This window comes from Bufo gargarizans, chromosome 7 (assembly GCF_014858855.1).
Source record: "Bufo gargarizans isolate SCDJY-AF-19 chromosome 7, ASM1485885v1, whole genome shotgun sequence".
In the NCBI taxonomy this organism is placed as follows: Eukaryota; Metazoa; Chordata; class Amphibia; order Anura; family Bufonidae; genus Bufo; species Bufo gargarizans.
The window spans coordinates 199,495,967-199,509,977 of record NC_058086.1 but is presented as its reverse complement, the minus strand read 5'-3'; the positions used below and the strand labels follow the sequence as shown (position 1 = coordinate 199,509,977).

Here is a 14,011-nt window from a genome sequence, read left to right as displayed (position 1 = left end):
TACGGTATGCACTACACTGACTGTTGTAGCTTGAGTGTAGGTATCAGATATTAAGCTATCTACTTTTATATTTGTGTGTGTGTGTGTTTTTTGAGGTTTGGTTCTTTTACCATAATATTAAAAGTTAAACAATAAATAAGTCATATTTAAAAATGTTATGAATAAAAACTACAGCTCACCTTGCAAAAAATGAGACCTAACAACTGCAGAGATGGGAAAATAAACTGTTGTAACACAATTTTTATTGCGTGGTGAACATCATTAAAGTGAAACCCCAAAAGACAAAACGATGCTGGAATTGTGATTTTATTTAATTTTTTTACCTAATCCATCTCATGCATAATTTTTTCAGCTTTGCAATACATTATAAGGAACCTGTCAGGATAATGTGACTACCGTCACACACAAACAGGGATAGTGTAGCCCTAACCCTGCTTTCACACCTGAGCGTTTCTTGTAATGGTAAACGCGCGTTTGTGTCATTGACTGCAGTGTCCTATGGCCACAAACGCGCGTCAAAACGCCCCAAAGAAGCTCAAGTACTTGTTTGAGCGTCGGGTTTTACAGCGCGATCGTACGCGCTGTAAAACGCCCAGGTGAGAACCATTCCCATAGGGAAGCATTGCTTTTCATGTGTTGAGCGTTTTACAGCGCGTAGGAACGCGCTGTAAAACGCTCAGGTGTGAACTTAGGGTCAAACTTCCCAGACCCACTATCCCTACATGTACATTCAGGCGCTGGCCTAATATACTGACCAAGGAACAGCCCTGGCTCCCAGGTGTAGCTGCTTGCAGAGTGTCCTGACGCTGTTGACCCCAACGTGCCACATCATTGGCCCAGGGCTTTGATGTCAGAGTGGGACGCCCAGCTGATCTGGTTCCCCAGATCATAACAGAACCATAAATGAAGCCATTTAAACATACTACACACCCTGCAAATAAACAGACCCTCATATTGCTGTGTAAGCAAAAAAATAAAAATGTTGTGGCTCTTGGAAGCCAGGGAGGAAAAAAACTGAGTGGCTTTGGCTGGTAGGGGTTAAATCATGTATGGCGTTACTGACATGTCCAGAAATGCTGTAGTGTGAAAACCTAGTTGCAAAATGACCATTATGGATTTGAATTGCAGTCGCAGAAAGGAAGACATTCTAAGAAATGATGTAAATTTTTTTTTTTTTTTTTTTTTTTTTTTTTTACAGTATCTTGTCTGATATGCAAGAAGTCCATCAGAATATGGGTTACTGTCCTCAGTTTGATGCCCTCAACGAGCTGCTGACAGGCCGGGAGCATCTGGAATTGTATGCCCTTTTGCGTGGGGTGCCTGACAAGGAGGTTTGCAAGGTAAGATTTTTAGTGCTCAGTTTGTAGGACTTAACAGGGTTGTCCCAAGATTTTTAACAAAACATGGCTATTTTCCTCCAAAACTCTGCCACATCTCTTTATAGGTTGTGTTTATTTCAAGTCGCGACAATTTTTTCTTTAAAGGAGCATAGCTGCGATACCAGACCCAACTAATGGACAGAAGTTTTGGGAGAAAGCTTATTTCATAACCTTCAATATCCCTTTAACCCCTTCTGCATTTAAACATTTTGCCCAATCTGAAGTTGAGCTGACGCCATAGCTGCCAGGTTTCTGTTTTAAAGAGCAGAGCAGATGTCATTTAACACTTTAGATGGCATGGTAATTTGTGACCGTGGCATTTTAGAGGCCCTTTCACAGGAGCGCTGTGTTCCAGGGGCCCAAACAGTTCCCCGTAGGTAAATTTGGGTAGTTGTTCATTCATTGTAGTAGCCCCCAGTCTGCTATGGCTACACTGGAAAAATTTAAATTCCTATAGGCTGCAAAAGGCATTGAAGTCTAGGGAGAAGCAATCTGAGGATTGAAAGTTTAAGTCCCCTAGGGGAATAAAAAAAAAAAAAAAATGTAAAGAACAGTTTTTACAAATATTAAAAAAATATATAAACATTAAATCACCCCCTTTTCCCATATTAAAAATACAAAAGGCATACCTTATGTTTACCAGCTGTTACCTTTTAAACCCAGGAACCATGCTACTGGCAGCCGGGGTCATATCTCATCTTTCTCAATTGTCTCTAATCTGTAGTGGTTTGCTGTCAGTGCGAATAAGAACCGCTTTACAATCCGTTTCTAAATCGCTTTGCTATCTTGTAACTCCATGGTTAAAAGACTCGCCATAATTTACTGGAAATTATATTCAGCTTCTAATTAATTTTAGCTTCAGAAATGTGCAGTACTGTTTTTATAAGATCTAAGTATACCTTTACAGACAAGATTCTCTGTTTTCATAACGAATGACCTTTGTTTAATTTAAAGGAAACCTGTCGTGTTGAACATTGTCTTTGAGCTGCAGGCAGATTGTTATAGAGCAGGAGGAGCTGAGCAGATTAATATATAGTGTTATGGGAAAAGATTCCGTAAAACCTGTAATGTACCTCTCTGGGCTTCAGGAGGAGGTCCTATCAGTGGCTAACATCTATCTCTGTATACACAGTCATAGAGTGCAGGCTGTCAGTCACTGATAGGACCATCTCCTTGACTTCAAAGCCCAGAGTGAGCAGGAATTTAAATGTATAAATGACAAGTTTTACTCAATATTTTCCTAATAAAAGTATTTCTGCTCAGCTTCTCCTGCTCTATAACATGGTGCTGGTAGCTTACGTTGCATTTTTGTGCCAAGTTTTCCTTTTTAATTCTCAAAGTACCTGTTTCATTATTAAGAGTAGTTATGAGTGAGCTTCAGATGCTAGATTCAAAGTTGCTTCGTTAAAAACTTTGGATTAATGCTAGACAGAGATCCGGAGAGACCTTCGGTATTTGACTTTTAAAGTGAAAAACTGGTATCTCGGAACCGAAGCAGAGTTTGCATCCAAGTTTTAAAGTGGTTTTCCACTATCAATAAAATACCGAAGTCTCATGAGACTTTGCAAATAACTAACTTCGGCCCATCGGGGCCCATACATTTTAATGCTGTTTGGAGACTGATCTCCAGACAGCATTAATCCGAAGTTTTGAGCAAAGTGACTTTGGATCTAGGATCTGAAGCACGCTTCGCTCATCGCTAATTAGGAGTAATACTTTGTCTTCCAGTGCACCAGCAGTGGAAAGCTGACAGTGTTTTTGTTCTTTGTTAGGTTGCTGAATGGGCTGTGCAGAAGCTAGGCTTAGTGAAATACTCGGACAAATGCGCAGGATCCTACAGTGGAGGAAACAAACGTAAATTGTCTACAGCTATTGCCTTAATAGGAGGACCGCCAGTAGTATTTCTGGTAAGATACCACACACCACTGTGCTTATTTCTCTGTATACCTTTGCAGCCTCTAAATATCATTTAAAACATGCTAATTATAGAATGGCTGCCATACTCTGAAAAGGTTTATACTTGATGTTAATGGTAGTTTCAGAGCATCTCAAAAGAGATTGTATCTTTAAAAAAATATAGGATGAACCAACCACAGGAATGGATCCTAAATCAAGGCGCTTCTTATGGAACTGTGCCCTGAGCGTTATTAAAGAAGGAAGATCCGTTGTGTTAACTTCACACAGGTTAGTGTTACTACTTTTCAGGAAAGTGTGGTGAAGAAGAATTATAACTTGAAGTCTTGTGCATTTCTATAATGGTCCTGTCCAGTCATTGAATAGGAGCTGACAGGAGATAGGCACGTACTTAAGCAGAGCTAATGAAATCCATCTATAATTGTACTTGAGGAACCCTGTGTGCAATTTAAACAAATTCTGTTTATTAACTCTGTATTGTCTCTTGTCTTGTACAGTATGGAAGAATGTGAAGCTCTCTGCACAAGAATGGCTATAATGGTCAATGGCAGATTCAGATGCCTGGGAAGCGTACAACATCTAAAAAACAAGTAATTCACATTTCTATTATTTTTTTCCACTTAACGGCATTGCTTATATTAGCATATATTTAATTGGTCCAGTCTGTATGCTATAATTGTGTTTTTTTTTTTTTTTTTTTTTTTTTTTTTTTTTTTTTTTTCTACAATTGTCTCACAAGACACTAGGCAGACATGCATTGGATTTCTGAGATTTATGTTCTTTCATATAAACAAAGGCTAGCAGTACCATTAATAATACATATAAATGTTAGGAAATCGAGCAGCGGCAGAGAACTCTGGCAGGCTGTTCCAGAAGAGAACAGCCTGTCAGAATTCTCTGGATTTGTCATTGCCAGATACTACCCCATTAACTATAATGGGGACCAGCAGAGATCTGGCTACTTCCTGGCAAATAAGCTGAGAACCGGTTGAACAAAAACTGCTGCATGCAGCTTTTTGTCCAACTGACCTGTCGAACACCCAGCCACGGTTGCGAATGTAGCCTTACACTGTTTTCACTGTTTTTAGTAAGTTACATGTAGACTGAAAAATTAGTCATTGATTTGTTCTGCTCAACAGGTTTGGTGATGGGTATACCATCATAGTGAGGATAACCGGAGCAAACCCTGATTTGAAGCCTGTGGAGGACTTTTTCAGCCATGCTTTTCCAGGGAGCGTTTTAAAAGAGAAACATAGAGGAATGCTGCAGTACCAGCTGTGCTCTTCACAGTCCTCCTTGGCCAGGATCTTCAGCATCCTTTCCAATAACAAGAAAAGACTTCACATTGAAGATTATTCAGTCTCTCAGACCACTCTTGACCAAGTACGTGTTTATCAAATATACAATAGTTCTTATAATGGGTCATCCTGCAATTTATCGTATGGCATAATTTATTAGCTTGAAATCGTATGCCTTCTGCATTCAAAAACCTTTCTTTTTTGTTCCTTTTGGCCTATATGGTGGACGTGTGGCTGTTAGGTTGTTGTCCAACTTATTTTTAAAAATTCCTTTAAGACAGCATTGTTGTAAAACTGTAAAAGAACATATATTCCCCATCATGCCACTGTGATCCTCCCCATCACAGCCATGACACCATATTCTTGGCTGCAGTGATGATTTGTGCCTGTGTACACCATACACTGCTGCAGCCAATCACTGGCATGTGTGGTATATGGCCCTATTCTTCTGCAGCCAGTGATTGGCTGTAGCAGTCACATGAGGTATATGGGCATATCACCGCCTGATATAAAACGCAAAAAGCATGGGTGTGAGGATCAGAGCTGCAGTGCTGGAAGTAGCGGGGTGGTTGAAATAGGTGAGCATTCGTATATTATTTTCAGGCACATACAGTAGCTTCTTTCTAAAATCTGGGTCCTGTACAAGCAACAAATTTTCATTGATCTGTTAACAACCCTTTCGAGAGGTCCACATAGGAAGTCTCTCTTCTGGACAGTGCGCAGAGCAGTTATTTCTCATGCAGACTTCAGGGACACATTCTGAAAAGAAGTCATGGATTGATACTTGGGGGGGTCTGTGCACTAGAATAAAGTGGCAGAAGTGCTTAGCTATATAGACATGTCAAACTGTTCTTGTTATTTAAAAAGAACTTCTAAGGCCAGTCTCAGATGAGCAAGTTCATTGCAGGAAACATGCTGCTTGTGGTAGCGTGATTTATCACTGAATTATAATGGTTTATAATGCTGTGTGTTCCTGCCCAACATCGGCAGTAATGAAATGTACTGATGGCATTATGTGAGTACACTTCATTACAGCTGATGTCTGGCAGGGGCACACAGCATTTTAAATCATTACAATGCTGTGGTGAGACTGGCCTAATGGGACTCCAGATGGAGATAGCAGCTAGAAAGGGAAAGCCATACTGTAACACTGGTTACAGTGTGGGCAAGGAACACACAAGTATGTATAATGCTGAGTTTAGGGCTCTTTCACACCTGCGTTCTTTTCTTCCGGCATAGAGTTCCGTCGTCGGGGCTCTATGCCGGAAGAATCCTGATCAGTTTTATCCTAATGCATTCTGAATGGAGTGAAATCCGTTCAGGATGTCTTCAGTTCCGGAACGGAACGTTTTTTGGCCGGAGAAAATACCGCAGCATGCTGCGCTTTTTGCTCCGGCCAAAAATCCTGAAGACCTGCTGCAAGGCCGGATCCGGAATGAATGCCCATTGAAAGGCATTGATCCGGATCCGGCCTTAAGCTAAACGTCGTTTTGGTGCATTGCCGGATCCGACGTTTAGCTTTTTCTCAATGGTTACCATGGCTGCCAGGACTTTAGAGTGCCGGCAGCCATGGTTAAGTGTAGTAGGGAGCGGGGGAGCAGCATACTTACCATCCGTGCGGCTCCCGGGGCGCTCCAGAGTGACGTCAGGGCGCCCCAAGTGCATGGATCACGTGATCGCATGGGGCGCTCTGACGTCACTCTGGAGCGCCCCGGGAGCCGCGTGGACTGTAAGTATACCCGTTCCCCGCTCCTACTATGGCAACCAGGACTTTAATAGCGTCCTGGGTGCCATAGTAACACTGAAAGCATTTTGAAGACTGATCAGTCTTCAAATGCTTTCAGTACAATTGCGTTTTTCCGGATCCGGCGTGTAATTCCGGCAAGTGGCGTACAAGCCGGATCCGGACAACGCAAGTGTGAAAGAGGCCTAACACTATAATATACTTTTTATTGACAAGTCGATGTATCGGGAATTATAATATTCTAAAATTAACTATCCTCTCTAGGTGTTTGTTAATTTTGCCAAGGACCAAAGTGATGATGATCTTTTGAAGGACTTGTCATTACACAAAAACCAGACTGTAGTAGATATGTCCGTCCTGACATCTTTTCTTCAGGATGAGAAGGTAAAAGAAAGCTACGTGTGACAAGCCAAACAGGAGACATCTGGAGGATTTATATGAAAAGCCTTCCTTGGATGGACATAAATGCCAGGGAATCAGGACTCTAGGACCGAAGCAGGGAGGCATCATATACTGGACAACTAGAGCTACCACTCAATGCAATGCAAATCAATGCAATGACAGACACATTTCCATAACGGAGGCAGAGCCTCTTGTGTTGCCTTGTTGTACTGTATGCAAGTAAAAGACTTGAACATAGATGCCAACAGTATGACAATGTGAATCTTTAGTGTTGGACCCACTGTTCCAAAGTGGGTTTGAAATAATAGCTATTACGTACAATATAAATTTTTGTATTTGTTATTGTATTCTTTTCCAGGATCGCAACAATCTTACCACTGACAAATCATTACTAGTAACTATTTATTAATGGGTTGGGTTTTTACATGTGTGTCAGAAGATCCAGACATGGTTTGCCCAGAAGGACTAGCTTTAATACCTTTGATGTTCTAAGTGGTTCAGGTTATTTTGATGTTACCGTTTAAGCTACCGTGGGTACATTTTGTACGTGCTTTGAAGCACAGCTTATCATTTTGTAGTGACTTCCATTAGTGGTCAGATAACAGCAATATGGACGTAGAAACAAGCGGCGGTTCAAACTAGGCCAGTGAAAAGCCATTGCATCCAGCATTTCTATGTGCCAGAAATAGATCAGTAGTAGAGGATCATAGCTCACAAAGTATCATGCATGGATGCAGTGCACAGTACCGGTTGTTCTACAGGCTGTCCAGCTTTTCTAAATTTCTTTTGGTAGCATTGTTACATGTGTCCTGTGGTGTTATTTTAGCATTTTTGTTAATTTTTGAACCTCAAGTAACATTTTGGTTTTCTGTCTTGCTTTCCACTCTGCAAAGCCAACACTTTAGGTTTAGGATAATTCTGTTGTCCTAAGGTCTTGTGGCTCACATTCTCCCAAAAACTAAACCAGTGCACTCCAGGATAATGGGACTCCAGTGCATTTTAATTAAAGTAACATGCCCAGTTAGTTGAGATGATGTGTAGTTTTATTTCCTTAGCTATGAAGAAGGTGGTTAAAAGATGGAAATAATGCTATGACACAAAAATGCACCTCAGAAAAATCTATTTGCTATACAAGCAAACTACAGTTATATATTTTTTTTAATTATTATTATTGGCATGACCCTTTACATTTATTTGTATATTGATTACTTTCTGTGTGTGACAGGAACCTACTATGGCTATTACCTTTGTACCAGAGTTTTTTTTTTTTTAAGAGGCTTGTTCGAACCCTTTTTTTTTTTTTTTTTTCAGAGCAACGCAAAAAATAAAAATAAAACCGAGCCTTGCCAAAATATACTTTTTATGTGGTCAAACTGGTTCACTGCCACATTTTTATCTTTTGCTCAACCAGAAGAAAATGTAGTGGAACAGTGAAATTCAGGTGGAGCAGAACTAGGTTTGATGTCCTATCATGAAGTCCTTTAGTGATTTTTACATAGGACTGCAGAAAAGTATTACCGGGCACAAACAACATTGCTTATAAAGTTGTTCATATACAAACTTGGCCCTGCTACATGTATACTGTAATAGCTCGGTCCATCAGTGCCACCATGGAACATAGTACTTGTTACTCTTATAAATGGAAGCTCACGTAGGGAGTTTTACTGCTGTAGATGGACTGTAGATATCTTATATGTATATCTAATGGAAAAATTACCACTAAAGTAACATCATGCCAGTAACTATTAAACACACACTTGACAAATATTGTATCCAAGGCGACCTGCTCAAACTGTGAGTGCCGAATGTGTGGTTTACAGGTACCCCCTCCCAGGGCATTAGTAAAATTAGTAGCTTGTATATGTTATTAATATAAGTTTTACACAAGCAGAAAAGCGCTAGTGCTTCCTGTAGTAAATATTCACGGTATTAAAAAAAAAAAAAAAAAAAATTATATATATATCTCTGGAAACATTACGTATGCTGCTGGCAGTCACTGTTAACATTCTTAGCATTTTTGCATATCTCTATGTGAAAATGCTATTATAAAATGTTGGATGAAAGGCCCCCACATACGCACATGATAAGCTAGAACAGGGAAAGCTGCTTTGATTCGGTGGTAACAAGAAAGAGAAGGAGAAGCTATAGTTGCAGTGAGTGTCCTGTGAATCAGCCTTCCTGACTTTATAGAACAAGCTTATCATACATATCAATGCAATTTTGTGTGGTTTTTTTTTTTTTTATCAGTCTATGCAATAAGTTTTATTCCTGCACCTTTTCTGTGTTACACAAAGTGTGATCTTTTTTCTTTTCTTTTCAACACTGGCTATTCTCACACTAAACGCTTCCGTTACAATAATACAACCGCATGCATCTGCCATGAACGGATCCGGTTGTATTATGTCTTTTTTTATAGCCATGACGGATCGGTCTTTAACATTATTGAAAGTCAATGGGGTGACGGATCCGTTTTCTATTGTGTCAGAGAAAACTGATCTGTCCCCATTGACTTACACTGTGTGCCAGGACGGACAGCAAAACGCTGCAGGCAGTGTTTTGGTGTCCGCCAGCAAAGCGGAATGTGACTGACCGGAGGCAAACTGATGCATTCTGAGTGGATCCTTTTCCATTCCGAATGCATTAGGGCAAAACTGTTTTGGACCACTTGTGAGAGCCAATGACGGATCTCACAAACAGGAAGCCAAAATGCTAGTGTGAAAGTAGCCTTATTAGAGGGCACGGACAATAAAGAAAATGTCAGGATACCATAAGTAACAAGTCAAAAAATTGTAAGCTTGTATTGCGTGCCTATATTATGTAATGGGTATAGTGCCAACCAAGTTAGTGATACCATACTGGTTCACTGTACCAGATTACTACAACATATTCTGCACACACATTTGTTTGTGCCAGTGTGACGGTGCATATTTGTTATTATCATCTGTGCCTGTGGTTTGCATTAACTGGAACATTTAACCAATTCCTGGAAAGAATAAGACTCAGGTCTAACAGTTTGGGCAAGTTTCTCCAGCTTTTTGTTAAAATGAGCATTTTTAAAAGGACAAAAATTCACAAATAGATTTATTTTTCTTATTTTGTGAATTAACTTGGTTTTCAGAAATCATGTGCCACACAGTTCTCCATTCTGGTGGGCTCAAAAAGGCCACGAGTGGCGAGTGAGCTTTCCAGGTGTACGCATATTTGTGTAGCTCCTAATCATAATACATTTCTCCCATGTGATGTGATGTTTTACATTGTGTTTTTCATTATTTGTGGTCCCTCATTCCAAGCACTTTAAGCTGTTTCTAATGGGATCTATTTTTGCACTGGAATAGCCATTAACATTACAAAAAAATAAAAATAAAAGGTTTTTTTTACAATATATTAGTTTTTAAGTTAAATCCTTCTGTTGAAATTTCCATGACTGAAAACTATTTGTATTATTAACTGTTTAAGTATTAAAAAAAAGTTAAGTATAGACTTAGATCTATGTTAATTGCCTTGTATTGTCACATAAAATAAAATTAAAGAGTGACGCCCAAGTTATGGGTTTTGCCTATTGTTCCATGTTGTACGGCTCACTGTAAACCTTTGTTCCAGTTTAAAAAAAACGCTTCAGTAAAATGTTCCCATTGTGGCTATTCATTAGGGCATAATTTAGGCTATGTTTAGATGTAGGAGAAATTTTCCATTCTCATTTGTCAGGTTGTGTTCACATCACTTTTTGTCTGTTTAACTTATACGAAAACCTATGCCATATAGTGGCATATATCACCATAGAGTTCCATTGTAAAAAAAAAAAAAAAAAAAAAAGAAAATGTAAAAAATATATACAGGTCCTTCTAAAAAAAAATTGGCATATTGTGATAAAGTTCATTATTTTCTGTAATGTACTGATAAACATTAGACTTTCATATATTTTAGATTCATTACACACAACTGAAGTAGTTCAAGCCTTTTATTGTTTTAATATTAATGATTTTGGCATACAGCTCATGAAAACCCAAAATTCCTATCTAAAAAAAATTAGCATATTTCATCCGACCAATAAAAGAACAGTGTTTTTAATACAAAAAAAGTCAACCTTCAAATAATTATGTTCAGTTATGCACTCAATACTTGGTCGGGAATCCTTTTGCAGAAATGACTGCTTCAATGCGGCGTGGCATGGAGGCAATCAGCCTGTGGCACTGCTGAGGTGTTATGGAGGCCCAGGATGCTTCGATAGCGGCCTTAAGCTCATCCAGAGTGTTGGGTCTTGCGTCTCTCAACTTTCTCTTCCCAATATCCCACAGATTCTCTATGGGGTTCAGCTCAGGAGAGTTGGCAGGCCAATTGAGCACAGTAATACCATGGTCAGTAAACCATTTACCAGTGGTTTTGGCACTGTGAGCAGGTGCCAGGTTGTGCTGAAAAATGAAATCTTCATCTCCATAAAGCTTTTCAGCAGATGGAAGCATGAAGTGCTCCAAAATCTCCTGATAGCTAGCTGCATTGACCCTGCCCGTGATAAAACACAGTGGACCAACACCAGCAGCTGACATGGCACCCCAGACCGTCACTGACTGTGGGTACTTGACACTGGACTGCAGGCATTTTGGCATTTCCCTCTCCCCAGTCTTCCTCCAGACTCTGGCACCTTGATTTCCGAATGACATGCAAAATTTGCTTTCATCCGAAAAAAGTACTTTGGACCACTGAGCAACAGTCCAGTGCTGCTTCTCTGTAGCCCAGGTCTGGCACTTCTGCTGCTGTTTCTGGTTCAAAAGTGGCTTGACCTGGGGAATGCGGCACCTGTAGCCCATTTCCTGCACACGGTGGCTCTGGATGTTTCTACTCCAGACTCAGTCCACTGCTTCCGCAGGTCCCCCAAGGTCTGGAATCGGTCCTTCTCCACAATCTTCCTCAGGGTCCGGTCACCTCTTCTCGTTGTGCAGCGTTTTCTGCCACACACTTTTTCCTTCCCACAGACTTCCCACTGAGGTGCCTTGATACAGCACTCTGGGAACAGCCTATTCGTTCAGAAATTTCTTTCTGTGTCTTACCCTCTTGCTTGAGGGGGTCAATGATGGCCTTCTGGACAGCAGTCAGGTCGGCAGTCTTACCCATGATTGCGGTTTTGAGTAATGAACCAGGCTGGGAGTTTTTAAAAGCCTCAGGAATCTTTTGCAGGTGTTTAGAGTTAATTAGTTGATTAGGTTAATAGCTCGTTTAGAGAACCTTTTCATGATATGCTAATTTTTTTAGATAGGAAATTTGGGTTTTCATGAGCTGTATGCCAAAATCATCAATATTAAAACAATAAAAGGCTTGAACTACTTCAGTTGTGTGTAATGAATCTAAAATATATGAAAGTCTACTGTTTATCAGTACATTACAGAAAATAATGAACTTTATCACAATATGCAATTTTTTTTTTTTTTAGAAGGACCTGTATATAAACTCAATCGCACTCTGCAACCAGCTCTCTGCCCTTCCTTTATGCTGGATGTTGAATAAGGCATTGGTGTACATTTTGGCCAAAGCGTAATAAGCCACTCACCACGTCAAGGTCACCTTCATGAGTGGTCCCTAACACTAGTTCCTACCTTTTATGGGCCATGGCAGCCACACAAAGTCCAGGGAGTGTAGGTACAGCATGCATGCCAAGCACACTCTGCTTTTAACCCCGTCCGGTGCCATTACAGCTTTCAACGGATCCAGGGATGCAAGTACCAACATGCATGCTGAGCCCACTATATACTTCTCCTGGAGCCAAATGGCTACTGGTAGGTGCTATATAAGCAGACTCAGTTTTATACGACTTTAAAACCAGCCTCCAGGGCATACTAACTGGTCAGGTGTGCATGACTGCTTGGAGATCGCTATATATATATATATATATATATAACATTTTACAAGAAAATTTAGACTAGCACATTCATAGTCACAGGTGCATATCCATCAAGCAAACATAATATAATTATATAGTATATACATTAATGTGTGTGTTTATTTTTTTTTACTGAACAGGATGGAAACGTATAGTGTACTATGCTTTTGTATCAGTAGCATAGTACATAAGGCTGATAAAAAGACATTTGTCCATCCAGTTCGGCCTGTCATCCTGCAAGTTGATCCAGAGAGGCAAAAAAAAAAAAAAACTGGTAGAAGCCAATTTTCCCCACTTTACGGGAATAAAAAAATTCTTCCCTGACTCCAATCAGAATAACTTCCTGGATCAACAACCCCTCTCTAGTAGCTATAGCCTGTAATATTATTACACTCCAGAAATACATCCAGGCCCCTCTTGAATTCCTTTATTGTACTCCCCATCACCACCTCCTCAGGCAGAGAGTTCCATAGTCTCACTGCTCTTATCGTAAAGAATCCTCTTCTATGTTTGTGTACAAACCTTTTTTCCTCTAGATGCAGAGGATGTCCCCTCATCACAGTCACAGTCCTGGGGATAAATAGAAGATGGGATAGATTTCTGTACTGCCCCCCTGATATATTTATACATAGTAATTAGCTCTCCCCTCAGTTGTGTTTTTTTCTAAAGTGAATAACCCTAATTTTGATAAGCTTTCAGGGTACTGTAGTTGCCCCATTCCAGTTATTACTTTAGTTGCCCTCCTCTGGACCCTCCCCAGCTCTATGTCTGCCGTGTTCACAGGAGCCCAGAACTGTACACAGTACTCCATGTGTGGTCTGACTAGCGATTTGTAAAGTGGTAGGACTATGTTCTTATCATGGGCATCTATGCCCCTTTTGATGCAACCCATTATGTTACTGACCTTGGCAGCAGCCGCCTGACACTGGTTTTTGCAGCTTAGTTTGCTGTTTCTTAAAATTCCTAGATCCTTTTCCATGTCAGTGTTACCGAGTGTTTTACCATTTAGTATGTACGGGTGACTTGCATTATTCCTTCCCATGTGCATAACCTTACATTTGTCAGTGTTAAACCTTATCTGCCCAAGCCTCCAGTCTATCCAGATCACTCTGTAGTAGTATACTGTCCTCTTCAGTGTAAATTACTTTACACAGTTTAGTGTCATCTGTGAAAATGTATATTTTACTATGCAAGCCTTCTACAAGATCATTATTAAATCTATTGAAGAGAATAGGGCCCAATACTGATCCCTGAGGTACCCCACTAGTGACAGTGACCCAATCTGAGTGTGTACCGTTAATAACCACCCTCTGTTTTCTACCATTGAGCCAGTTACTTACCCACATACAGACGTTTTCTCCCAGTCCGAGCATTCTCATTTTATATACTAACCTTTTATGTG

At 40.1% G+C, this 14,011-nt stretch overlaps 1 protein-coding gene across 1 annotated transcript in view; it reads left to right on the top strand.

The window, feature by feature from the left end:
• LOC122943763 (phospholipid-transporting ATPase ABCA1-like) overlaps positions 1-8,761 on the top strand; it is a 110,197-nt gene extending 101,436 nt beyond the window's left edge. Inside the window, 6 exon segments of the mRNA XM_044301769.1 lie at positions 1,199-1,340; positions 3,152-3,286; positions 3,460-3,563; positions 3,791-3,883; positions 4,433-4,676; positions 6,600-8,761. Of these exon segments, the coding sequence (XP_044157704.1) occupies positions 1,199-1,340; positions 3,152-3,286; positions 3,460-3,563; positions 3,791-3,883; positions 4,433-4,676; positions 6,600-6,740 (859 nt within the window). The 3' untranslated portion in view covers positions 6,741-8,761.
• Positions 8,762-14,011: the final 5,250 nt, after the last annotated feature.